General features: G+C 41.2%; 1 protein-coding gene across 2 annotated transcripts in view; it reads right to left on the minus strand.

Annotated features, from left to right (window-relative positions):
- RNF38 (ring finger protein 38) overlaps positions 1-25,978 on the minus strand; it is a 114,286-nt gene extending 88,308 nt beyond the window's left edge. Inside the window, exon 1 of one of the 2 annotated variants that reach the window (XM_063181466.1) lies at positions 25,453-25,978. In XM_063181466.1, coding sequence (XP_063037536.1) covers positions 25,453-25,978 — 526 coding nt within the window. Of the gene's footprint in view, positions 1-11,392; positions 11,418-25,452 lie in introns of those variants that run through there. The other variant, XM_063181468.1, reaches the window with a different exon arrangement.
- Positions 25,979-26,382: the final 404 nt, after the last annotated feature.

A 26,382-nucleotide genomic window follows, 5' to 3' on the forward strand; every position in this document is an offset into this window, starting at 1 on the left:
ACTTCTAACATAAATTCTACCCTCGTCAACATTTGATTACATAGGTTAGACAGTTATCAGAAAGTTGGAGCAAAGAACCAAAAGTCCAACAACCACAGACACAAAAAAAATCCCCTATTCTCTCCTCATGTTTTCTGAACAACTTTCACAGTCAGAGTAGCTGCAATGGCCAGTTACCAAACACAGGACATCCAGCTGATATTTTTTTGACAGCAATGCACAAAACAGCCAGGTCAGAAGTGACCACTGGATTTCCACAGCACACAAAAAGTGTTCCCCTTTTTCAGTAACACCATGTTTGCTAGCCCATGAATTTAGTGATGAATTTGTTATGATCTCTGTGGCTGGAAACCATGCAGCTGTTGCAAGGTGTGGGTAATTTTTCTGATGAGCTTCACTTTTGTCTAGCTGTTCTTTTGCCAGTGTCCTCTGAAAAAATGTCCAGAGTTCATTTCTGTATGAAAGCCCTGGTGAACAGATTGCTTATACCACCTCCAGATGGCAAACTGCTTCACAGACTGCCAGCCCGCCACCTACCCCCAGTAATTTTTGCTGCTAAAACCTAAAATTCATATATGCGGTACTTAACAAAAACTATGTGGAGAAGTGACAGTTGGTAGAAGTTGCTCAACAGATCTTTTTGTCTTGTACATTACTCTGGAATGACATGAGCTCTTTTTATGGCAGTTCTTCTTTCATATTGAAGGGGAAAGGTTCTTGAAAGGTAAAGTACTACCTCAGCACTTAATTAAAGAATACATGAACAAATTTTCAATTATCAGCAATTTTTACTGCTGACACATCTGAATGTGCGCCTTGGTTGGACTACCTCACCTATGTGGCACTCCAGAGGCAGAATACAGATTTTCACTTTAAGATTCATAAGAAATACCTCATTTTTCAAATAACTTTTTTTTCTTCTTTCCTAAAATCTCCTTTTATCAACACACAAAACTAAAGAGCTTCAAGACCTTATCATCTCAATGGGATAATAAGCATATGACCTTGCCGTCAAAAAGACTGTCATAACAAAACAAGATGTTTTGCAATAAAGCCAGGTGATTTGTTTTGGCTTTGGTTTTTTTTTGTTTGTTTGGGGGTCTTTTGTTTGGGTTTTTTGTTCATTTGTACTTTGTTTGTTTTGTTTGGGTTATTGTTTTGGGGGTTTTTTTTGGAGCCAGCTAAAAAGGATTGCTTGGAGGGCTGCTGCTGTCCGAGAGAAGTAGTTCTCACTCTCACTGTACAAAACCCTGTGTCACTTCTTTTCTCTTCATGAAGTGGGCATTTTCCCAGTGGGTTACAAGTTAGATTACACTTGCTTACTGACAAAGCTTTCAAGGGCTTATGCCTTCTCAGCAACATGAAAAGCTATCAACAGGATGACAAATTCAAATCAAAGCTGTTCAGTCAAAGAATACCCCTAACCTTCCTTCATAAAATTCATCTGGTATGTTACAAAACACAGCCACAAAACAGTATTTCCAGTGTCTGAAAAGCTGCCAATTCTTATTTAAATTCAAAATTACTGCAACAGTTGATATTCTTAAAATAATTAAAGTTTAAATTTGTCAAATACATTGCTAAGGTACAAATGCTTTGGCATAAATACGTACTTGCTTCAGGTGTCTCTCTCCTCCAAAGAGTTTACTATGGGAAGATGCCTTCTCCAAAACAGAAGCTGGGATACTCTACTTAAACTGACTTTCCTCTTCAGCCCACAACTAAAACTTAGCAAATATTTGATTTTTACCTTCTGAAGTTAGTATAAATCAATTTCTGGTAAAATGTTTTAATTTGAAAGGCCTCAAAAGTCACTTCCAAGTATTAGAAAAGGAAGCACTTCTGGAACAAAGATAACATTTTTTGGAGGTACTTCTCATTTCATGCTTCAGAGAAAAATGCTGACAGCTTTTTTAATGTGGAAGAAATAATCTGCCATCATTGATGATTACTATGGAAACAAGTCGGCTGTGAAAAAGACCACTGGAGGCAGTCATCCTGTCCAACCTCCTTGCTCCAGCTGGACTCCCCAGAGCAGGCTGCTCAGCACTATGTCCAGATGAGTATCTCCAACATGGGAGACTCCAACATCTCCATGGACAACTTATTCCAAAGTGCAGTCCCTCTCACAGTTTCCTGATGTTCAGAAGGAAGCTCCTATGTTTCAGTTTGTGCTCACTGCTTCTATTCCTCAATCCCACAACCAGAGCTGTCATAACAGAAGGGAACACAGCTACTACTTTTTCCTTTAAATTTCAGCTATTTTGGCCACTTCTCCAGATAGCATGCAATCCACAATGAGGATGCAAGAACATAATATATTGTCCACTTGATTTAGGGCAAGAATATATTGATGCCAAAGAAAATGAAATTATAAAATCATACTGCTGTCTGCCTATTCAGAGAACAAGGAAGAAAATCCATTAATTGTTTTTTTTTTTTTATTTTTCAATGTGCATTTGCAATCTTCTCAGCTGCAACACCAAAATATAAAAAGGCATTTTTATCCTCAGTAGGAGGTAGTATACCAGAGGAAAAGAAACATACAGTAAAAGACCAGTTAGCTACCCAACCCCACATGTTCAAACAATCAAAAGCCATGAATTTAGAAAACATGCTCAATTTAAAAGCTAACTTAGAAAAGTGCAATGCAAGAACTAGAAATGACTATGCCCTAACTCTTTCTTCCTCCTCAAAAAGGCATAATTTTGGAGAAACTTGCTGAGTAGGAGTTCTAAATCCACCATTTTAGCAATGCACAATCAATTAATTCTGTCACATATGTGACAAGAAATAGGAACAGCTACAAACTTTGAACAGGTTCATTAGAGCCTGAAAACCTTTTAAAAGCTTTACATCAAATGCTCCCTTTTTTCGGCTTGCTGTTTTCTGAGAAGTAAGAGCAGCACAGTTACCAAGAAGAGGACCCTACATAACTGACTACAAAACAAACTGAATGTAGTGCCAAAGCTGTAATTATTGTAAACACAGAATTTACATACTTATCCAAATTGCTCTTACAGTGGAGCATTAAAGCCAATGGCACAATTTATTCGTATTAAGGAAATTCATTACAACACTGTTCACTATCTGTGCTCTCATCTGAAAAAACTGTAGCACAATACAGTGATCAAAACTATGGACTAACTACTGGAAATAAGCAAATTAAGTTTTTGTACAAAAATGCTTCTCTTCCAAAAAACCAATTATATACATTGGTGGACTCTTGCATTAAAGATTCTGTTTCTTGCAAACTTAACAGTCTGATTAACTTCAAAGAGAAAACATGAAGATACCATATGCTGAGAGAAGACAAAAGATAAGTTTCAGCACTGCTCAGAGAAGGGAGTCAAGTGCTATTTGTTGCACATACTGATCACTAGTTCAGACTTTCAAAACTTTGTTGAGAGGTGACACATAAGTGACAGAGACCTGGCCTTCACTATTTATTACTAGGCAAAATGAGGAAAGAAGTTAAAGTACAATGTGAATTTTGCTTACAGTCAGGACAGTCTTGTATGCTTCAAATGATGATATTTGATACAGAAATGAAGGAACACAAAGAACCCAACTGTACAATTTTTCCAGAATTAATATACTTTCTGATTCACTCCCTACATGAAAAAACTGTACACGTAATGAAGTTAATTATCAAGGTACTGGGATGAGCACCTTTTTTTGTAACTGGTTATTTGCCTAGTGTTCAGTGCAGCATATCTATGCTAGACAAAGTCTGCTACTCAAAGCTAGGCTGGCTGAGGGCAACAGCTTACCACATTCACTAGGAGGCTACAAGGGCAATGCCAGAGCAAGGCTTAAAAGGATGGGATAGAGTAAGCTGGTAGCAGCAACACACAGCATATTTTAGTTCCACATTAATATATTTCTCTTCTTCCCCAGCTTTCAGCGACTGAGGTGTGAAGATTAGATGAGAGCTGAATTTATAAAGGAGGCCAAAGCAGAGAAGCAAGAATCAAAGGTTATGCTCAAAGCCAGCAGACAGCATGGAGCAAGAATGATCAGGACATGAAGAGATCATAAAAAGACCACTACATTTTAACTTAGAGAAGAGGTAACTAAAGGACACAACACTTAAGCCCAAAAACGTGAAGCCATAGGTTTACGTAACAGTATGAAAGTCAGTGACCAGACAAAGAAGAATATCTCTGAAGACTACAGGAAAGACACATTGAAAGACAAGGCAAAGGTCAAGGGGCATAATGTAAGTTAAGGAGGGCAATTCTGCGAAACTTCTAAAACAAATTACCCAGAAGGAGCTTTCACACAGGAAAAACTGGAAATAGCACTAAGTGTATCTCACATGAAACAGAGATCATAGAAGTATAATGTTCAAAGTTAACAAATAATGACAGTGATTTTTGCGATAATCACACATCAGATAATTTTTGGGATAATCACATATTTAACCTGCCATTCCCTAATTTACAGAAGATGTTTTAAAACTTATGGCTTTACAGGGACAAGAAGCTGCACGTGTTGCTCACAGGAGAAAAACAGCAGTGGAAAAACCTCAGGTAGCTGCCTGAATACTGAGGAGCTGAACTGTGATCATTACATAATCTTTTCTAACTCAGAATGGAGAAACAGGAAAGCTGTCCTATGATATGCTTTCATGGCTGTAGCTGAAATTAAACCACACAACACAAGTTTTTTGAGTACCCTTGGAAGCTCATCCTTGAAGCATGCAGGGTTCGGTATCACACATAATTGCTTTAACTGTTCATTTTTCCTTCTCTCTTAACCCCAAATATGTAACAATCATTTGTTTCTCTGACTAGATCTGCTATACTGTTGTACAGAAATATCAAAACATCCATTTCTTCCAATGCAGCAGTTTTAAAAATTTATTTCACTCATCCTCCTTTGTATCTGAGGCATACTGCCAAATAATATAAGACTGACAACATGATATTAAATGTCTAGCCAATAATGTAGACCAACTAGCATGCTAATGACAATGTACATCTCACCAAAGACTTCTTTTTAATTGAAAGTGCTAATGCTAATCAGAGAGAACACTTCAGCTTCCTCATCTATCAGAAGACTCAAATATACACTTGTTTCTTACGTTGGACAGCAAGCAGATGTTATGTATCAGAAAGCTTAGAACTCCAATCAAAGCTTATTTGGGAAACATGAAGGACATGGCTGGCACATGAAGTACAGCAACTCCCCAGGGCGAATCCTTCTGCCATTTCTCTTCCCACCAGCTCAACTGCAGATGCAAAATATAAATACTGCCTCCAGCATTTGGACTACTGCAAAAGCCCATACAAGCTTAGTCCATTCTTCTTTTGTGACACTACTTCAATGAGAAGTCAATATATTTACAGGAATGTTTTCAGAACATAGTTCACTTTGTCTCTAAAAAACAGACTTCTAAGAACAGGGAGACTGTCCTAGGTGTACTACTACCAGTTAATAGTATTACTAACTACTAGTAGTACTAATACTAGTAACTAGCCAGTTATATTCAGGACATTTTTTTTCCTCAATTGCATTGCTCAAATCTTACTTAAGAAATTTACAGTTATTTACCCTGCAGCGTAATTACCACTTTTCTTCTCTGATTAGAACACAAACAAAGCAGACATGAGGCATACTTTTTGGTACTGCTAATTTCAAGGAAGCAACAAGTTGATTTAGCTAGTGGACAGAACCCAGACTTCTAAAGCAGGTGCAAAAACACAATCTAAAATTGGAATACAGTAACAGCTGGAAGCGCTCCTTAAAAAAAAACATTTGATTTGTGGGGGTTTTGTAAGATCTTCCAAACTCCATCCCACTCTAGTGCAATTACAGCTTTGTACACTCTGACTTAACAGCAAGATTTTCTATTAAGATATCTCTTAGGAATGACATGGAAAAAAGGCAATCCCAGCAGTGGAATGTGGAGTGAACACATTCCCAGAAAGCAGAGGATGGAGAGATCAGAAGATTCACTAAGTCATCCTGAAGAAGCAGTGATGGGTTACTGTAAAAGCTTCCAAATTTTTCAAAGCAATTAAAAATCAAGGCTGTTGACCCAGTTACTTATCATTTTAAAGAGGAAAAATCAAATTTAAGTAACTTCATAAGTAGAAGCAGGGAGAGGGCCAAAAAATACCTTTAAGGAGATGAAAGGAGGAGCAAGAAGACAAAATCATTATTGAAATCAAGAGGGAGTTACTCTGTGCAACCTTTGTTCCCACTGCCAGGGCATGGCCTCCACATTTCCAGAATATCCTCAGGACATCTCTATTCAGAAGCAAGCAGAGCAGCACACTGCTAGTAAAGTCAATGTGGAAGACATGACGCAGCCAGTTCCACAGACAGGCAAATATGCTTGATTAAGTGTGGGCAGAATTGTTCAACTAAGGAGTGTTTATCCTCATCCGTCTAACATGGCTTTGCAATTAATGGACAAGGCCTTCAAAGTTTCAAAGCAATCCATTTCAAAGCAATTCTCATTTCCTAGTCTATTAAAATCAGCAACAGGCATGACCTGGGGTCAAATGGAAGAAAAATATACAATAGAATTATGACAGTATTTAACAATAGCAAGTGAAGAGCAAATAAAGTGACTGATGAAATACAGCGCCAGTAACTAAAAATGAGTCCACACACGGAGAAAGATCATTCCAGCTCCACTTGTGAACCAAAACCTTCCTTTTGCCTTCTCCCCTTCTGTAGTCCCGTTAAGACTACAGAATGAGACTGAAAAATACCTCAGGGTTTTCCAGTACCTTGATAACTACATTCTTAAGAACCTGTAATTAGTCCGAGAACACTGATTAAATAGATGAGTGTGGGGAAAAGCAAGAAGACAGCACACAGACCTTCAGCTTTTAAATTGCTTGAGTGAGTATAATACTGCCAAAAAGAACGTTGATGAAGAACACTCACTGTGCCTCAAAAAAAGTCCGGCCCACTGAACACAATATGCTTGGCAGAACTTCCCCCTCTGGCAGTCCCTGACCAGGATTCTTGAAGCTTGGTAATATGATGGTACAGGTACAGTCAGCTTGTATTTGTCAGATACTGCCTTATGACTAGCCAGTATCTGACGAAACAAGAACAATTTGCTCCAAAAGCCATTTTTCACCTTCTACAAACATTCTCCTCCAGACTTGTAAGGCCAGCTGTAGACAGGTTCCAGGTTTTGGAAACCTCTTCAGTACTTTTGTGTGGTATCAGTAAAGCTGCAAGACAGAACAGGGCACCATCAACAGGACTGACAGCAGACCTTTTCAGAAGAAACCCATTAACAGACATTGTGTAATTACTGGAGACAAGCAGTTGTTCACAGTCCTAGCAGTTCCTATAAGACTAGTAAGTGCCTGAACAACAAGGCAAAAGAACATTCCCGATCCCAGGTCAGATAAAATCTATATGACACTTTCTGTAGTAGTCTGAAAGTAGTCTGCTTGATTACAGTTTTTCTTTTCTGCAAAATATAGCCTCTCCAAGCACAACAGAAATGTAAGTAAAAGGATTCTGCACCATGAAGAAAAAAGCATGCCAAGTACCAGACAAAGAGCAACAACCCTGTACTATTACTGTAAAGGGGGAAAGCTACATGACCAAACCATACTGCAGAGTCAGGTAATAATTACATTCAGCAGCTGAGGTTGACGTTTACCAGGCTGCAAACTTATGCTTTGCAATATTATTTAGGGTCAGGCAGGAAGGATCAGTACCTCAAATTGAGAGGTCTCTAGCTTCAGTCACCTGGTATGTGAGGATTTTTCAAAATTGCAGTTACACTCTGCATAAGCTATTGACTTTGATTCATGAACCATCTGGCTTTTCTTCCTGAAAAAACAAGTTTACTCTCTTTTTGTCTTCCTCCCAAGTTCTCAAGTATATGTACCTTCATCACTGATGCTATCTCTATCACTATTTCCACATGGTGAATTTTTTAAATAGCCATAAATTTAAAAAATCAATGCCATCACTATTTATTTACTTTTACAAAGCACTCATTTGTGTTTACTATGTATATCCTAGTAGCCCTTTAAAAAGTATCGAATGGATTGTAATAGGTACAATGAATGATGAAAGGAGGAAACAAATACCACCTGGAAGTTACTACACAGGCAGAAAAAAAGTGGTTGCAATCTCTTTGCTTTCTTTTCTTGATCCCATGTTAGAGCAGCACTAGCAATGAGGGAAACACTTCCAGATGTAGGTATGTATCTGTCAGAAAACCCAGTGGACCTGGACAATGGTTTACCTCAGTTAACACCTACTACTAGTGTTAAATTGCAGCAGTAGGTTCTAAAGTGGTCAGAAGCCACGTGATAATGCGCAGCTATTTCTGCTATTCCTAGCTGCACCTTAAAAATACATAAAGCTATTACCCTAGAAACACAGTTTTTGGGATATTCCTTGTATTGATTCTACATAGCTAATAAAAAGGTAGATCCCTGATGACATGAAGTAGAGAAAACGTACATGCACAAGCCAAATGCTTTATGAACTCTGAAAAGACCAAGGCTGTCCTTATCTCCCTTGAGCACCCAAGGCCAACCTAACACACCACCTAAACCAGCTCTTGCACATGTCTTTATTTCGCCTTATTCCTTTGTTTGTCCCAGAGGTCCACAGTATCACACTCAATAGAAGGAAACACTGAAGCACTTCTAGCAATTGGTTCAGACGGTGCTCTTTAAAGAGACTGCCGCAACATCACGATGAAAGATTCACAGAGGGACAGTCTACCTAAGGAGCTCATGGAGAATCCCCATACCCACTCATTCTGTGAAAAACAGATCCCTTCAAACGCAAATCAGAAAATTTTCTTTAAACAATACAGATGTCTTTGATCACTTTGGAAAGGCTAGAAATGGGCACATTTTCACCACAGTACACAATACAAGCTGGGTCAGCTACAGCAACACCAGCTGATGCTTTCAAATACCAGTTTTTCCTTGGTATGCAAACCAAGTGCTACTGGGAAAGGAGCACTTCCTTACATGCACTAGGACAGCAGTCATTTCCCTTTTCTCCTTACTCATAAACCCATGCACTCTTCCAGAAACATAGTTTCACTGCTGAGTAAAGCTTATTACGCTCTATTCCTGTCAACAACCTTGCTGACCTCTGTCCTTACATGAAAATATATTATCAATATTATCAAAGCTCCCTCCATTCTTGTGATGGATGCAACTGCTTTCTGAAGTTTACTCTGAACATCACAGCCATTGACATTTTACCAGAGGATGGGTATTAGATAGGCATAATCCACCTGGAAGATTGTTGCAAAAACACGCTCAAAAATATAGGTACCAGATTCACAAAGACAACAGAAAAAGTGCAAAGATTTCAATCAAATGGCAAAGCAGCAGGTCAGTCATAAGTAGATTTTACTGAAAATCACAGATTAGTCTGAACACTACTGTTTCCATTCCATTTATACGCTGGATTATTTCTGCAGCTTTGTTGGCTCTGCAGTTGCTTTCTCTCCAGAGGCGGGTAGGGAGGGGGGGAACCAACACACAGACACACACACCAAAAAAAAACCAAACCAAACCAAACAAACAAACAAAACCCAACACATAAACACCACCACAAAGCCCCCACAATTTTTTGAAAGCCTCCAATCTTAAGTTGAAAATTCGAAATCCCCAAAAAGCTAAGCAAAAGACATGACACATGAATCTCTATCTACATCAAGAAGTTGTGGTTTAGCATTTCAATTGGAATTTCATTATTTTATTTTTTAATAATTCCAGACCGCTCCCCATAGGCAAACTTACAAGTATAAAGAGCATCTTTATTTCTGACAAGTGAGTAATCTAGTAGGATTCACAGCCTTTATCTAGCTCCTTCTGTATATTTATACTTCTTTTTTCAACATAATGGCTGCAATGCAGTTCGCTTTCAATTTTAAATGCAAGGTATAGGATGTGAAACCCAGAAAAACCTGACTTTAGGGCCAACTACATTACCCTTTTCAGCTGTAGAACTTTTCTAGGCAGAAAAGTTTAAGTCATAAGCAATCACAAACCAGAAAGTAAAACATGCTGAATTCACTCTACTTCCCTGCATTACCCTTTTCACCCAATTCATCATATAACTCATCTTGCTCCAGGACCCCCTATGGAAATAAGTTGTGTTTCCTTCTTCAAGCAACTGTCTTGGAGCTGTGGATAAATCATGACATCAAAATCATTGTGTAGACAAAGGTCAGACAACACATACATACAGGCAACGTCTGTCTGCACTGGTTACTTATGTGGATAATAAGAAATTTTTTTCAGACCATCTTGTGTGGCAAGGTTTTGGTGGCTGGCTACAGGGTAACATCCGTCAGACAATGTCAGAAGCTTCCTCTATGTACAAGAGCCAGTGCAGCCAGCTCCAAAACAGAACCACCAGTGGCCAAGGCCAAGCCCATCGGTGACAGTGACTGCGCCTCTAAGAGAACATACTTAAGAAGAGGAAAAACTGCTGCACAGCAACAGCGAAGTAGACCTCAAGGTCAGTGAAAATTCTGCTTCAGGCCCTGGAGCAGAAATTGTTCTGCAGCCCATAGTGCTGAGGACTATGATGAGGCAGGCTATCCCCTCTGCAGCCCACTGAGGTCCATGGTGCAGCAGAGATCTCCTGCAGCCCACGGAGGCCTCCACACCTGAGCAGGTGCCTGATGGAGGCTGTAACCATGCTGGAAGACACACTAGAGCAGTTCATGAAGAACTGCAGTCCATGGGGAGGACTCATGCTAGAAGAGTTGGGAGAGACCTCACAGAAAGTACCTGAGGAGGGAGGAGCAGCAGAGACAAGTGTGACAAACTGACCACAGCTCCCATCCCCCATCTGCCTGAGCCACTCGGAGGAGAACAATCTGGAGCTGAAGTTGAACCTGGGAAGAAGGGAGGGGTGGGTGAAAGATGTTTTAAGGTTTGTATTTATTTCTTATTATCCTTCTCTGGCTTCTCATTGGCAGTTAATTAAATTATTTCTCTGAACCAAGTCTGGTTTGCAGTGACCATACTTGCTGAACCTTCTGTCATACTTTTTCTTCACCATCCAGATGAGGAAGGTGATTAGAGTGGCTTTGGTGGGCACCTTGTGTTCAAAGTTATCTCATCAGAACATAACCTTCTTTCCCCACTGAATTTTACTTTAGTTTCTATATTGTCTTATATGTTCTGCAGAAATGAACTATACTCTGAGATTTGCTTCATACCTCCTAATTCAGTTACATGCTACAGAGACAATGTGGATTTAGTATTTCCTTCTCTGTAGTTGCCAATTCTCAGCTTGTGATATCCTCTTTGACTTAGTAAGGTAAAGCATCTCATTGCTGGGTTATCTTGCCTGGCTAGTTATCACCCATTCTCACTCTATTCCATCAGGAATTCCCACAACCCCATCACACTCTTACCTTTCTCAAGTAAACAAGACCCAGCTCTCCCAAACTCTCCTACTACCATAGCTCCTTGTGCTCCAACTGATACTCATGGTAACATCTGAAAGCAAAAGCAGCAACACAGATGCACGTCAGCCAGTACCTGTGACATATCCACGTAGCTCAGCAGTTTTCAGTTGTTTGTCCAGCAGCTTAGCAGCCAAAATACCCCTTTGACATGAAAACTTTGAGAAAGAGGACTAGTTACTGCAGTTATATCCAGGTCATTTTAAGAGACTAACTTCTTTTGGTGGGGATTGTTATCACCAGTATTTTTATACAACTGAACAAACTACCACTGTTGCTCTTAATGAAGGCATACCTCCCTCCAGTCCAGAACACAGGGCTCCAACATTTACACAAAAACTATATACACGTATTGGAAGACACATATATCATACGGTTTTCTTTTAAGCATATTTCAGCTGCACACAAGATCTCAGTAACCAGCATATAGAACTGGAAAAGAAGTTTCAAAGTAACTGGGTCACCCAGTCCCAACAGCAAATTATTAGCTATAGTACTGCATACTGTAGACAAGTTTCACAAAAAAATCCCTGAAAGTTTACAATGCAGTCAACACACATTAATTCTAGGAAACCACAGAGCCAGTTTCAGCAAATCTTTTTTTTATACCTTACATAATGCACTGAGGCAATTAGAAGTAAAGGACAGTGGCCACTACCAAATGGCAGATATTCTTAGAGATACAGAGATTACTGTTTATATATATGAGGTATCTAAGTTTGTGTGTCCGTCTGTGAGCATTTCCACATGCATGTGCTGTTTGTCTCTAGAAGCAAACAAACTCAAAGTATGCATGTCAAAAGAAAAAATGTTAGAACTTAAGACGCTGGATTTAACATCAGTCATCTCATTCACCAGTTTTGAACTCTCAAGCCTTCTTTAAGATTACCAGAATGTTAATGAAATTAATAGCCAGTGGAACAATAGAGACTAGTCAACAGAAATATTTATGTAGTGGTGAGTTCAAACGAGTAACAACCTTGTGACTTGAGAAGTATCAATTTTTTGTTTCAGCACACTACCCTTTTCAATTTCAGCAGCTTCTGGGTTATCTTCAAAGCAAAACAAAGATTTCTAATAGCGTCTCTATAGAAATGAAGATCAGCCACTGGACTTCTGGAAGAACTTCTCTTGCCCTTCTCTTTACAAATACAAACTTTAGCGTACAATAGCACATGACTTTTTAAACATCAGCATAAAGAGTGAAATCAACACAGACCAGTAGATCAGACATTAACTCATGATACTTGATTTGCAAAGTTGAAGCATGACTATTTGTGGTTGATGCTGAGAATTATGTCTACACTTCCGAAGGCAATAGAGCAAATCTGCTTCTCAAAACCTGCCTCCATCTGCTCTGTTTCACAATGCTTTCTGGAAAGCAACATCTGCAGTGCTTGGGTGAGTAAATTTAGTATTTAAGCATTCACTGCCCAAGTATTTCCAAAACAAAATATGCTACAGCAAGAGCAGAACTCTGCAAGTTCAGATTTAACCAGAGATCAGACTGCCACATTACTTTTAAATGCATACAACAACCAAAGTCTACTTCCCCTTCTTTCATAACACAGTCGTAACAACAGCAGCTTGCTTCATGTGCAAAAGTGTTTCTTGGTAACACCATAAAAAGAAAGTTCTAAGCCCAGTTTTGCAGTTCATTTAAAATCCTCACAAGGAATCCGAGCAGTTGAAACAAGACAGCATTTTGTTTACCAGCGCTGAGAATCATTTTCATGTCCCAGAAATGTGTCTCCCAGGACATGATTCTTCACCCTCAGCCTGCTAACTGTATTTTCCATTGAGCACTCTGGGCAGCCCTGGAGAATACGTAACCACATGTCCTGGTCTCCCCTCTCTTAAGACTTTGTGATAGCTCTTCTCTTTTGATGTCACTGCTCCAATGATAACATAAAAAGCTTCAGTGGTCACAAGAATGCTGAATGTAATAATCTGCAAGTGGTGCAATTCAGCCCACCAGTGAAAGATTTTTCACTGCACTTTTAAATTTATTCCTCCAGCAATAGCCTTGAAATAGACAAGCTTAATCTGCCAAGGAGGTAGCAAAAGCAAAGAAAATGCCTGGACAACCGTAAGAACGATCCAGGACGTTCCAGCATGACTCTTCAAAAGACCTGAGGGGTGCACAAAGTTTTTAAACACAAGGAGCAGCAAACCCAAGACACCAAGAGCTAGGCAAGCAAGGTAAAGGCTTAAAACACAAACGTTTTATAGGAAATCATCTCTTCAATTCATCACATGGACTGACTGCAAGGAAGAGGCAGCTGACACCCACTCTCCAAACAGGTACCACATAGGCCCCAACATGGCTGAAAATTAGTTTTCAGTACCACACACAGCTGTTAGGAACTTGAAATTTCAAGCATCTATAAGCTGATAATCTATATAAGAGAACACACAAGTGTATTTGTTAACCACAATTTTCCAGATGCACTGTGTATACAACCCAAGAACAATGGGGTTATCAGACCAAAATGGTCGTACTGATGAGTTACCTTGTTTCTCAAAATAGGACAAACTCTGCCAGAATGAGCATTTTAAAGTCCCTTTTATGTCTGAGAAAACCATCCTTGCCCCTTCAGATACACTGATTGAGTTAGCACAGCGTAAGTTTCTAGCACCCTAATCAGTAACTCCAAAGATACTGCATGATAAATATCAAAGCATGTCAGTATGCAGATATTCAGCAACAGTCATATCAACTGCACTAACCAGTATTAAAGTATTCTCACCTACTGCTCTCTATAGAGATCATAAGATCTTTAATGGTTATGGTACACCTTCTTCTTAAAGAGATGCAGTAAACCTTAGACAACATTTCTTCTTCAAATTGTGTAAATTTAAGATCTTTAGAAGATCAAAATTAAAACCACTCCAGAAGGCAATCATTCAGGCATCTCTTTTCTGGATAGCCAACCCTATTTTGAAAATCCACAGAGACATAAAAGGCCATAGTTACATATGGTGCCTTGAAAACAAAGCTCTTTTACAGCATTTTACAGTGGTAGAATGATCTATGTCTTGTTTGCTAATCCGAACTATTAGACTCTTTCTTTACCTCTCTTGCTACCTGAGACCAAAAAACCCCAAGGGGCTAAACTAGCAGAAAAGGGAGAAACACACAAGTGCACAAGAACTAACTTCTAGAAACAGTTACCTCTCTATGACATCAGCCGCAAACAGAAAATGCAGCATTCAAAAAATGCCTGATAATTAAGAAAACAAAAACTTGATGTAATGCAGAAATGTAACACTACAGAATAATAAATGAAACAATTGACACTACTCTTTTTTAAAAAATGCTCTAAAACCACTTTTGCCCCAACCTAGCTGAAGACTTGGTAACTCCAGAACACTCTGGCATCATCGTTTTGCTTCATTACCCACCCTGCCACACAGCCTCCACAGAGCTCATAAACAAGAGATACAATGATGCTTCAGTTAATTCACAGTAAACAAGTCCATAACAATATGGGCAACTCACTTGCTTTAAAAATTCTCTTTTATGGCACAGATGTTTTAAGAGTGATCCTCAAAAGAAATCAGTTGTTACATAAACATCAGAAATAATGAAAATCTGCGTTAGTGGAATTTTGTTGCGTACTTTTATGTTTTCTCCAGCAGTAAAACGTTTTGCCTCCAAATCCTTACAATTCCCATTCACTGCAATTCCTTTGGTTTCCCAAGCTCTCAAGATCCTCCTTTATTTCCTGCGTCCTTGTCAGAGAGACCACACACTGCAGCTGTTTGGAAGCAAAATACTGTCTAACTGCCCAGCAACTACCTGTGTCCACAGATCAGTAAGTCACACAAAACAGCATCAGATCTCTTCAAGCTGTTTGCTTGAGAGAGCAGACTAATTTTTCTGGTACTTAAGCAGTGATTTACTATAAGTTGTTTTAAAACGCTAAAAAGCCTCCGTCAAGTTTGAAGCTATTTACAGAGAAACAGGACTAAGGGAACAAGTATGACAGCTTTACTTAAGAATGCCCATTTCACTTTTGCATGGGAAGGCAGCCTGAGGAGGTCATATACCATGATTTTTCACTCTTTTCTTACCTTTTGCTGCGTTCATATTTTATCTTATTGACTAAATTCTTGTCTGTACCATTCTCCCTTAAAAATACTATAAAAACACTAGGAGAGTCATCATATTACAAACACTGGTTTGATAAAGACTAACAAAAAAGGGTAAGAATACATCAGTGAATATATTTTTATATTTTTTTACATACCGTCCAAGCTTGGGAAGAAAAATCCCTCTCATTGCTGAACACATCTCTCAATTAATTTATCTGGCACTTTCTGAGAGTTGTACCAGGAAAGACAGAACCCAACATCCCCTACACTTCTTGGACGCAAAAATAAAGAATTGAAGCGCATATTTTTGTCTGTCAGATGAAAACAGACTGTTTGTACATTAACCAGCAAGTAAGTTATGAAAAGGGATGAGAGGCAGAAGTATAGCTCTGCTTTAAATACAAACAGCTGTTGATGCTTTACCCAGAAGCATTTATATATTAAATACCCATAACAAGAGGGACTTTTGAGTGTGTGAGGAGGAAGCATGTGAAAAAATCGAGGTTGAAAAAAAAGCAGTCTCACAAGATTGAGGCGACACTCAGCAAACTGAGTTCTCACCATCACTTCTGACCGTGCACAACTAAACCAGTCCCAAATTGCTGTTCCTTCTCTACTTGAAATGCCTGAAGCAGGCATCCCCAGGCTAATGATAACATGCTCACTACACATAACAAAGTTTTTCAGGCTGCAAAAGACTGCTGGATATCTGATAGTTCAATCCCTCTGCTCAGACCAGGTCAATTTAGAGCAGAGCCTTGCCTGGCAAAGTTCTGAATCTCTCCAAAGTTGTAAGGTCCATAATGTCCACAGTTCTCTGCTTCAGAGAGAAGAAAGATTCTTCCTAAAATTATCTGCCAGATATTTAGGTATTTCTGCCTGAGCCCTATTCCCAGTGACTCGCCTTACCAGCACATGCAAAAGTCTGGCACTATCTTTTCTTCATGCGCCATAAGAGAACAGAGGCCATTGGGATCTCTCGTTTGGGATCTAGCCTGGGCCATCTCTTCAGCCATGCTGTGCACACATCCTAGTGTCCTCTACCTCTCCTCACAGCCTGGGCCATCTCTTCACCATGCTGTGCAATCCTGGTGTCCTCTACCTCTCCTCACAGCCTGGGCCATCTCTTCAGCCAGGCTGTGCAATCCTGGTGTCCTCCACCTCTCCTCACAGCCTGGGCCATCTCTTCACCATGCTGTGCAATCCTGGTGTCCTCCACCTCTCCTCACAGCCTGGGCCATCTCTTCAGCCATGCTGTGCAATCCTGGTGTCCTCTACCTCTCCTCACAGCCTGGGCCGTCTCTTCAGCCATGCTGTGCAATCCTGGTGTCCTCTACCTCTCCTCACAGCCTGGGCCATCTCTTCAGCCAGGCTGTGCAATCCTGGTGTCCTCCACCTCTCCTCACAGCCTGGGCCATCTCTTCACCATGCTGTGCAATCCTGGTGTCCTCTACCTCTCCTCACAGCCTGGGCCATCTCTTCAGCCATGCTGTGCAATCCTGGTGTCCTCCACCTCTCCTCACAGCCTGGGCCATCTCTTCACCATGCTGTGCAATCCTGGTGTCCTCCACCTCTCCTCACAGCCTGGGCCATCTCTTCACCATGCTGTGCAATCCTGGTGTCCTCCACCTCTCCTCACAGCCTGGGCCATCTCTTCACCATGCTGTGCAATCCTGGTGTCCTCTACCTCTCCTCACAGGTCCCACGCTACAGCCCCTACATCAGCTTGCTGCCCTTGAGCAAGCGAGCTCCACCACTATGTCAGGGATTGCTATCCTTGAATGGGTGCCACCCACCCAATAATTTTTACCATATTTACAACTTTCATAGCTTTTCCCCAATCCTTCATGTTCAGAACGCCTCATAAAATAAAAAGCTGACAAAATGTAACAAATCCTTTAAGTTATTTTTCCTCAGCGTCCAAATTCTTCATTATTAATATTTTCTGGTATCTCAGTGCATAAAAGCAGAATCAATACTGTACAGGCACAAGAGAATGCCAGGGTTATAAAAATTAAATTAAAAGTTTTAATAAAGAAAAGAATATTTTTCTATCTCATTCACTTTTTCCAACTCAACAGGGCCTTGTGACAAACAACATCAAATACATCTTGACTCTAACTTTTTGAAATACATCCCTGCAGTGTGCACCTCAGTTTGCTCATCTTTATAAGGATAATCACATATTTCTTAAGTTTGAAGACACTTTGTCTTCAATGATTAAACCAGGACACACTTGTCATACTGCTGGCTAAAAGCTTTCACTTCCAAGCCTCCAAAAATCAAAATGCATTTCTGAAACAGCTGAGAAGTCTAACCTGTAGCCAACCTCCAAAATAAGCTGTAAAAGCAAATTTCAGATCATATCATAAACACTTTATGTAAACTTGCTCAAAACCACACACAAATCACAACAATTACAGACTCACAGGGTTTCTGTGCCAAAAGGCTCAATATCCTACTACTAAATCTGCATGATAATTCTTTCCAAAAACTACTGCTTACTCTGCTTGGCTTTGGGCCATTTCAACTTATAAACAGGAAAAAAGCGATGCCACGGAAAAGACATATACAGAGAGCTTGCACACACTAAAAAAGCAGATGATAGCATTTTTAATGGAAATTCAAAAAATCACTTTAGACTGTTGACTTGTAGGTAGGGAGAAAAAAAATCCACCACAATCCAGATCCCACAAACATTTGCAAAGGCTCTTAATGAAAGCAGAAGTATCCATGTGCCTAAAAGCCAAAACTTCACAGAGCAAGAACTCAATCAGAAAGTAAATATAAATCTCTAATATTTTCACTCCAGATCCTGAATGTACTTTAGGTGCCAAGCAGCAAAAGATAAAGTGGAGATAACTTTCAGCTATGCTGAAAAAATAGGCAGCAAAAGTTTCCAAACTGTATGTTGCTGTTCCATGGTGCAGGTTCAATCACACGGCATAGGAGCTGTTCCAAGTATTCTCCAACAGACAAAACTGTTCTACACACACAATGTTTCTAGCCATACTTTGTGGTTTAATAGCCATTCCTTGGGCTCTTGCACAACTACAAGTCATGCAAACAAATACAGTGCATGGCTTTTAGTGCTATTTAGACTATTTAAGGGGAGTGTTCCTAACAGGGATTTTTCCAGGCATGCAGATTATGAAGTATTTTAATAACATTCACAGAATTCATACTTTACTCCTCCATAGGCTGGCAGAAAATTTAAACATCACTACCTTCCTTGTACCCTCCTTCCAGAAAAATGTGCATAAGCACAAATAACTTTTTTTGGAAGTAGAGATTGATAGTATCATGGGAAGAAATCCAATTCCTGTTATTAAAGGATATCAGAAACAATCATAAACACCCTCTAACAATTTAAGCAATATTCTTTACTGATACTAGCTGCACACCATTGTGCTACACGTGTGAATCTTACACGTGATGAACAGAAATTCAGTTAAAGACTTTAAGCTTTTCAGGGGGTTATTTTGCTGGAATTATCTTCTTGTTGTTTGGGGAAGTTTGGGTTTCATTTGGTTTTAGTAATTGAAATGCTAGAGTAGGTTTCCTTTAATATTTTAATTTCCCATTTGGGGTTGTCCTAGAAGGTGGTGACCAAGCCCAAATGCTTAGAGATATGAGCTTTGAAATATTACAGTGAAGGCTGGTTATTATAACAGTCCATAGTCAAGAAAACCACACCAGCTGCCAGACAATGCAACAAGCAACACAGATTATTTGTCTGGATGCAGAACCCCAGTCATTACAAAAGACATTAGAGAAACATCTTGATGACACACTTTCCCACCCTGAGACTGACAACAGATGTTACTTTTTCATGCACTGCGGTGGCAAAGGGCTTGCATGAGAGGGATGCTGCAGAGACTCAACCTCAACACAATGCCAGAGACAATAGGAACAGCAACTCAGGAGCTTAGGGCTGGGATGCCAGGCTCTCCACTGAGAAAATCTAAAGAAGAGTGTTTTTAGAATGAACATTTGGAGCATGTGTGTGCATTTCAGAAGTTCAGAAAACACTGTATGTCATGCCTGCTTAAAATAGTTGTGAAAATACCTATGACTTACTATTTAAAACACTTCCTGCATCTTTCTTTAAGTGAAGTATGCATTCTTTGCCCTACATTACACATCAAGCAACCTCCTGAAAGAAGCTTTAAGTCATGAAAATACAAGAATAGGACTATTTTTCCTAGCAAGAATGGAGGATCTTTTCTTTATGCAAGGAATTCTAACAACCAAGCACTTACTGTACTTCACATACACAAACAAGAAAAGAAAGGTTTAGAACAAGCATAGAAGAATGCAGCAAGAAGGTGTAAAGAAATAAAAAGGCACTAAAAAGGTATAACATAACAAAACAAAACCCAGTAAAACAAAGGCGGGGAAAAGTACTATCTTACTGAAATATTCATGTAAAGGGAGCTCTCAGTGTGCCATGACTACAACCCTGACTAGGTACCAGCAGCAGCTCTCCACCACTCTCCCCCTTTGCCAGTGGGATGTGAGTGAGAATCACGAAAGGTAAAAATCATGTCTTGAGATAAGACTAGCTTAGTAATTGAAATAAAATACCAAATCAACATTAATGATATAATTATAATCAATAGGGAGATGAGGGGGTGAGGGGAAGGGGTGACCCAGCAATAAAACCCAAGAGAAAAAAATGATGCACAATACCTCCATCACCACACACTGGCTGAAGCCCAAAGTGCCTGCCAGGAAGAAAATTAACTCTATTCCACCAAAAACCAAGACCCTGAAAAATTTGTAACATTCTCTTATTCTGGTACTGTACCTTCCTGTTCACCCATCCACATCCTGCATCACATTAACAGTGACAACCCTTACGTTCAGATGACATATCTCCATTTGAACTTCTAATATGAAGCAGATGCCATACGAGATCATTTAAAATACCTAGGGTGCAAGAACTAACAAAAAAACTGCAAAGCGATCCACTGAAAAAGATTTAAAGCCTATCTTTCTCAGGAAATAAAAAAAAATTGGTTAAATAGGTTCTGTCTGCATGTGGATTTCATTTTGCCAAGATAATTTGTGGGTGAAAAAAGGGCTGTATAAGCAGCAAAACTAAACATTAAAAGGCAAAGAAAAAACTCCTAACCCCACCATTATTTTTTAATTGAACACAGCTTTTCCAAGAATTTACAGTGTTCTCAATCATGCCCATTAATATTCTTTAAAACAGTTTTTCATTTTAACCTTTCTGTGACAATGCAAATATAATTCTCAAGCTCAGTATTTTGATGACTTAGACCAAAAGGATAATTTAGATTATTTCATAAGCAGATGTTACAAAGCAAAGCATGCATTTCCAAATTAAAGACATATCTCTGGTCTTCTTGCTATTATTAAACTGAAATTTGTACTTTAGAGAATATTCTGAATTTTTAATTTCCATGCTTTTGCACATTTTACATCTAAAATATACCGGATTAGACAACAATCGAGTTGTTCATATTCTGTGCACTACAATCAAATGAACTGTATATTAATTTTATATTCTATATTTTCTTTTAAAAAATTTTGTTTTAGCCTCACTTTATCCTTAAATATTTCTGTTGGGGGCAGGGTATGGCAGTATATTAACACTTGCTAGCATCCACTTGAGCTGCCTTGATGCTCGCACCTAAAAGGCACACCTCCAAAGAACAATTTCAGACCATAAAATCAAAATTTCCAGATTCTGTAAATACTACAGGTTAAAAGAGAAATAAAAATAAAAAAGTGATAGTCACAGAGCATGGCTTAAAATCATTACACCTTATCTGAAAATAATTGTTAAGGAAATACATTTGTATTTATTTCCCAAATAAATCCGATAAATATGCAGATCACATATCTTATAACTAACTTCTTGAAACAAACATTTATTATATGTCGGCTAACATTAAATCTGTAATTACTATAATCTATTTAAAAAGTACAACTAATTTATGTGAAGACATAGCCTCCTATCTTCCTTTATAATTCGAAAATAGCAGAACTAACATACCACCATTATAATAAAAAATTCTGGTATGCTAAAGGTAATTGCAATCTCATGTGCAAAACAGAATATGTTCAAACACACAAAGTTACAGATTTACAACACTGTGGTAATTCCAAACAAGAAGTGCCATCAAGCCATTTTTTTACATCACACTTTGACCAAATTAAAATGGAGATCCTCTAATGATACTTTCTAGTTTCAGTGGGAGGTTTTTTGTTTGTTTATTTTTTCTTTAATCTATCAAAATCAATTATAACTCTTGAGAAGTCTCCACATACTGAATATGCTTCACCTGTTCCAACCAAGAAGCTGTTTTTCCATCTCACTTTATTTTATATGGTTCTAAGGCAGTGAAGGCACCACCATGTCATAAATAAAAAAACTAGCATCTATCACCAGGCATGCCAGAATTAAATGTGACTCTCACTGTAAAGCCACACCAACTGTTCTCCAGTTTGAGAACAAAACCACAAATACCACACAGAGATGGTATAACTATGCACAACTGCTAAAAGCACAAAAATTTATGTGTCACTATGAACATACAATTCTAGTTCAACTGCTCAGCATATACAGAATTAAGCAGAATCACTAATAATTCTGCTTTCCACTGCATTCAACTGACACTTCGTATGATCTTCACAAGAAGTCCAACTCCTCACATTCTTACAATCAGCTAGGCTTGAAAACTGGGATTAATCCTTTCAATAGAAGTTTCAGCTTCTTCACACTGAAAGACTTAGCAAACACTGTTATCTGCCAAAATAAGCACCTTCCATTACCCCTGTTAATATAGGACTTAACTTAGTGGGTACCTTAAAAAACAATTAAACTAACTAAAGACTTAGCCACAGAAGGAGAAAAAGCAGTATTAAGTAGACATAGCAAAGTTCATCAGATGACATCCAAAGAGCTGATATGAGTAACAAAGATGTTTAAGAGAAAAGCTGTTTTCGCCAGTTATGGACATAACACCAAATGTTAGATACAGCACAACTTCCAAAAGCCATCTTTCCTTCCACAAATGAGAATGTCAATTCAGACCTAAAAAAACAAAAAAAAAATGAAAAGGCAAAACCTAAACAAATAAACATACAAAAAAAAAAAAAAGAATTTCCACTACAGACATACTTTTCCTAGCTGACAACCTTTCCTCTAGGTGAATTACTTTTTTTCACCAAGGAGACGCAGGTACCCCACTGGAGGCAAATTACTTCATGGACAGTGAAATGCCTTTTAAGATCAGGATCAATTTTCTAAATGAAGTAAAGAATCATCAGCATTTCTAGTCCAATATCCTTTCACATTTGACAGCCATGAATGGAGATGTTCCATTCTGTTGACACATACTGGAAAAAAAACACAAAAGAAACAACACCAGAAGAGACCCAACTACCACTGCACATTTTTCTGCTAGGAGAAACGAAATACCAAACATTCTCCTAACCTTGCATGCAAAGTACAGCAATTTCACTGCCCCTCGATATTTGAAGATTAGGTCACAATACAGGTTTTTATCAAAAGTTAATATATTAGGATTAAGACTACAACTAAGAATATGCTCAGCAAAACAGTCCAACTTCGGCCCTGCTGCCTGAGTTTAGTTCATCGTTTTTCCCACTGGTGACCAATATTTGACTGGAAAAGATAGACCTCCATGAAGAGTCTTTTCCTTTGGAGAAAAGCAAGCAAAGAAACAGACATTTCTCATGCCCAATCTAGAAATCTCCTGGATTTGTCTTTAAATTATGACACTATTTCAAAATTATAAGATGAATCACATATAACACTATCTGAAAATGTTCTTTATATTTTTCAGACAATGACTAGTAACAAGCATTGACCTGCTACTGTGACTTAAGTACACTGTAAAACTTAATATTTCAATTTGTGTGTCTTCAAGAGCTCTTTTGAGCAAAATCATTCTGGTTATTGCAATTGCCATTTAACACAGGACTTTTAAGGGCTTTTAAACACAGCAACTGTCCTAGTGAATACCAAAACTTCAGAACAAACCCCAAAAAAGCCCCTTTCTGGAGAAAAAAAAATCCAGTATTCCTTAATCCGACATTAAGGTCTTTGTACACTAGGCCTGTGATGAATATATTATATGGTAAAGGTTATAGTTTTCTCTACCGTGACTTTCCAAATCACGGAAAATACAAAAGCTTTTATCTCCCAGCAGTAGCATACTAGGTCAATTTGTCTATAGGATTGCTGAGAGCTTAAGAAGATTAAGAGAGGTTTTGAGATCAGGCATTAAGATAAGGTTATCATCTATACCAGGAATGCCCATGCAATTTTAAAACAAAAAGTTGAAACAGAGTTTCATCAGACAAAACCACCATTTCCAAATAATGTATACTGGAAAAATATTTTTCTCCCAATAAATTTTTTTGGAAGGCCTGGGAGGGACTAATCTGCCCCATGTACCATGTGTCTCAGGACACAGCAAAAGCTGCTTTTGCACTATATAATACAATGCAAAGGTAAAAATTCAAGTTCTCCCTCAACTTTCCACATTGTAAGTAATCCTTTACTATGCTGTCAGTCACGAATTTCAAGAGGAGCTCGTCTATAAACTCATTTCAGAGCAAGATTCTATCAGTATAAACACCCAACTAAGTGCCCAAGATATAAGCACCACTAAAAATATATTCTAAGAAAAGACTTAATTAGACACCTCATTTTTTCACCCTCCAGGCCCAACAATGTCTTGTTTTCTGACCTTCTCCCATACCACTTCCTAATTAGTAACTTCATATACGCATAAACAACTTAATTCTGGCTGCCATTCACAAAGAACAGCTTAGGAAAACATCTAAGGCCCTGATCCCAAAACCACACAGACACGCGTTTAAATATAAGCATGTGGGAAACTCCAGCACAGCCTTGGAAGCGGCTATTGTGTTTGACTATAAACAAGCACATCAACCCATATGTTAGGACCACAATCCTGAAAACATCGAAGCTTCAGGATGAACGAACCACATGTTCGAAACCAGCTCCTCAGAGGGACCCTGCCGCGGAGCGGTTTCTAAGAGGAAATGCAAAAACACGTCTGTGGAACTGACGATGAGAGCCCCGAAGACACTCAGTGGGGGTCTCACAAGGCAAAAGTCTGACTTGCAATCAGCATTTAGGAGCACCACGAAATTACTTGGTATGACCGGTCACTGCGCTCCGCGAATTCCCGCAGTTACCGGCAGCCCGCTGCGAGGGGCGGAGCCTGGCTCCGGGCACGGATACGGACACATCGCCCCCTCCCTCTCTCTCTCACACACACACTCACACACACAAAAATCCTTCCAGGAGCGGGGCTCAGCCGACAGGCAGCAGAAGGCCGGCGGCCGCTGCGTAAGGGAGGCAGGGCGGCAGAACCGCCGAGGCCCTGGCGCTGCCCAGGACACACCAAAGTGCGATAAGACACAGGCACACGGTGCCCCGCACAGCGCAACCCCTGGAGCTGCACGGGCGGGCAGGGGCGCGGGGCTGGGGAGCGCCGGCGGCAGCAGCGCCACAGCCTGAGGCGCCCGCCCGAGCGCCAGCACTGCGGGCTGCCCGCGCTTCGCACCGCCGCATCCCGACCGACCGTCGGGGAAAGAGCCATCGCCGCGCCGGGCACCGGCTCAAAGGCGGCCCCGAGCACTCCGCTGCTGGCCAGGCGACACATGGCCTGCCGCCAGCTGCCGCCGCGATTCGCCTCGCCGTGTTCAGAACAGCGGGAGTTTGCCCTCCCGTCCCGTCCCGCCTGTGGTGCCCACCCGGGACGGACCCGAGGCGCTGCGGAGGGCAACTCCGCGGCCCTGCGGGCCGGCTGCGCTGCCAGCCGGGGGTGGGACGCCCGGACCCGCTCCCAGTCCCCCGGGGCCCCTCTCCTGCTCACCTGGTGGCGGGGCTCTGGAGCCCGGGGCGCCGCGGGGCGCGCCGTGCCCGGCGGGGCTGCCCCGGCCCTGGCTCCGCGCTCCCGCCTCCGGCAAGCTCGGCCCGTGGAGGGGCGGCGGCGGGCAGAGGGCGGCGGGCGGCGGTAAGCGACCGGAACCGCCGCTCATGGCGAGTCCCGGGAAGCCGGAGCAGGAGCGGACACGGGCGCGGGTCTGGGGGAGTGCCGGGAGAAGGGAGGCAGCCGAGGGGGAGGTGGAGGCGGCGACGGCGGCCCCACCAGCGGGGGAGGAGGCAACGGAGGAGGCGGGGGGCGGCGGAGGGGAGGAGGAGAAGGCAGGCAGGAAGGGGGCGGCGGAAGAAGCCACCCATCTGCCGCGCCGGCCCGCCTCGCCGGCCTGACGGAGGTGCCGCTCGCCGCCGCTCTCCTCGCCGCGCGGAGCGACGCCGCGGTCCCGCTGGCGGGCAGGGGCATGGAAGCCGGCGTCGGGCTGCGCCCCGGGGGCTGCCGAGCGGGCGGCCACCGGCATCGCTGTCCGTTCCGGCCGGCCGGCGGCGGCCGCCGCCCCAGGAGCAGCCCCACCGCGGGGACGGCGGAGCGGTCAGCGCTAGCGGGGACGCGTGGGTGGCATGGGCGGCGTGGGGAGCCTCTGGCCGGGGCGCAGCCCGCCGCCCGGCGGGGGGGCCGGTGCCCAACCGTGCCGGCTGCTCCAGCCGCGCAGCTGCTTACTGCTGCCACCGAGGAGGAGGAGGAAGTCTCCCCGCCTGCTTCCTCCTTCCCTGCCTCCCTCCTTCCCTCCCTGCCTCTAGCCCCAGCGGCCCGCAGGCAGTCCGGCGCCTCCCCAAGGCCTCTTGCCGCCCGCAGCAGCGCTGTCGCAAAGCGTGACGACCCGCCGGGCGCGCACAGGCGCGGCTGCTCCGCCCTGCGGCGGTG

This window comes from Melospiza melodia, chromosome Z (genome assembly GCF_035770615.1).
Source record: "Melospiza melodia melodia isolate bMelMel2 chromosome Z, bMelMel2.pri, whole genome shotgun sequence".
Taxonomy (NCBI): domain Eukaryota; kingdom Metazoa; phylum Chordata; class Aves; order Passeriformes; family Passerellidae; genus Melospiza; species Melospiza melodia.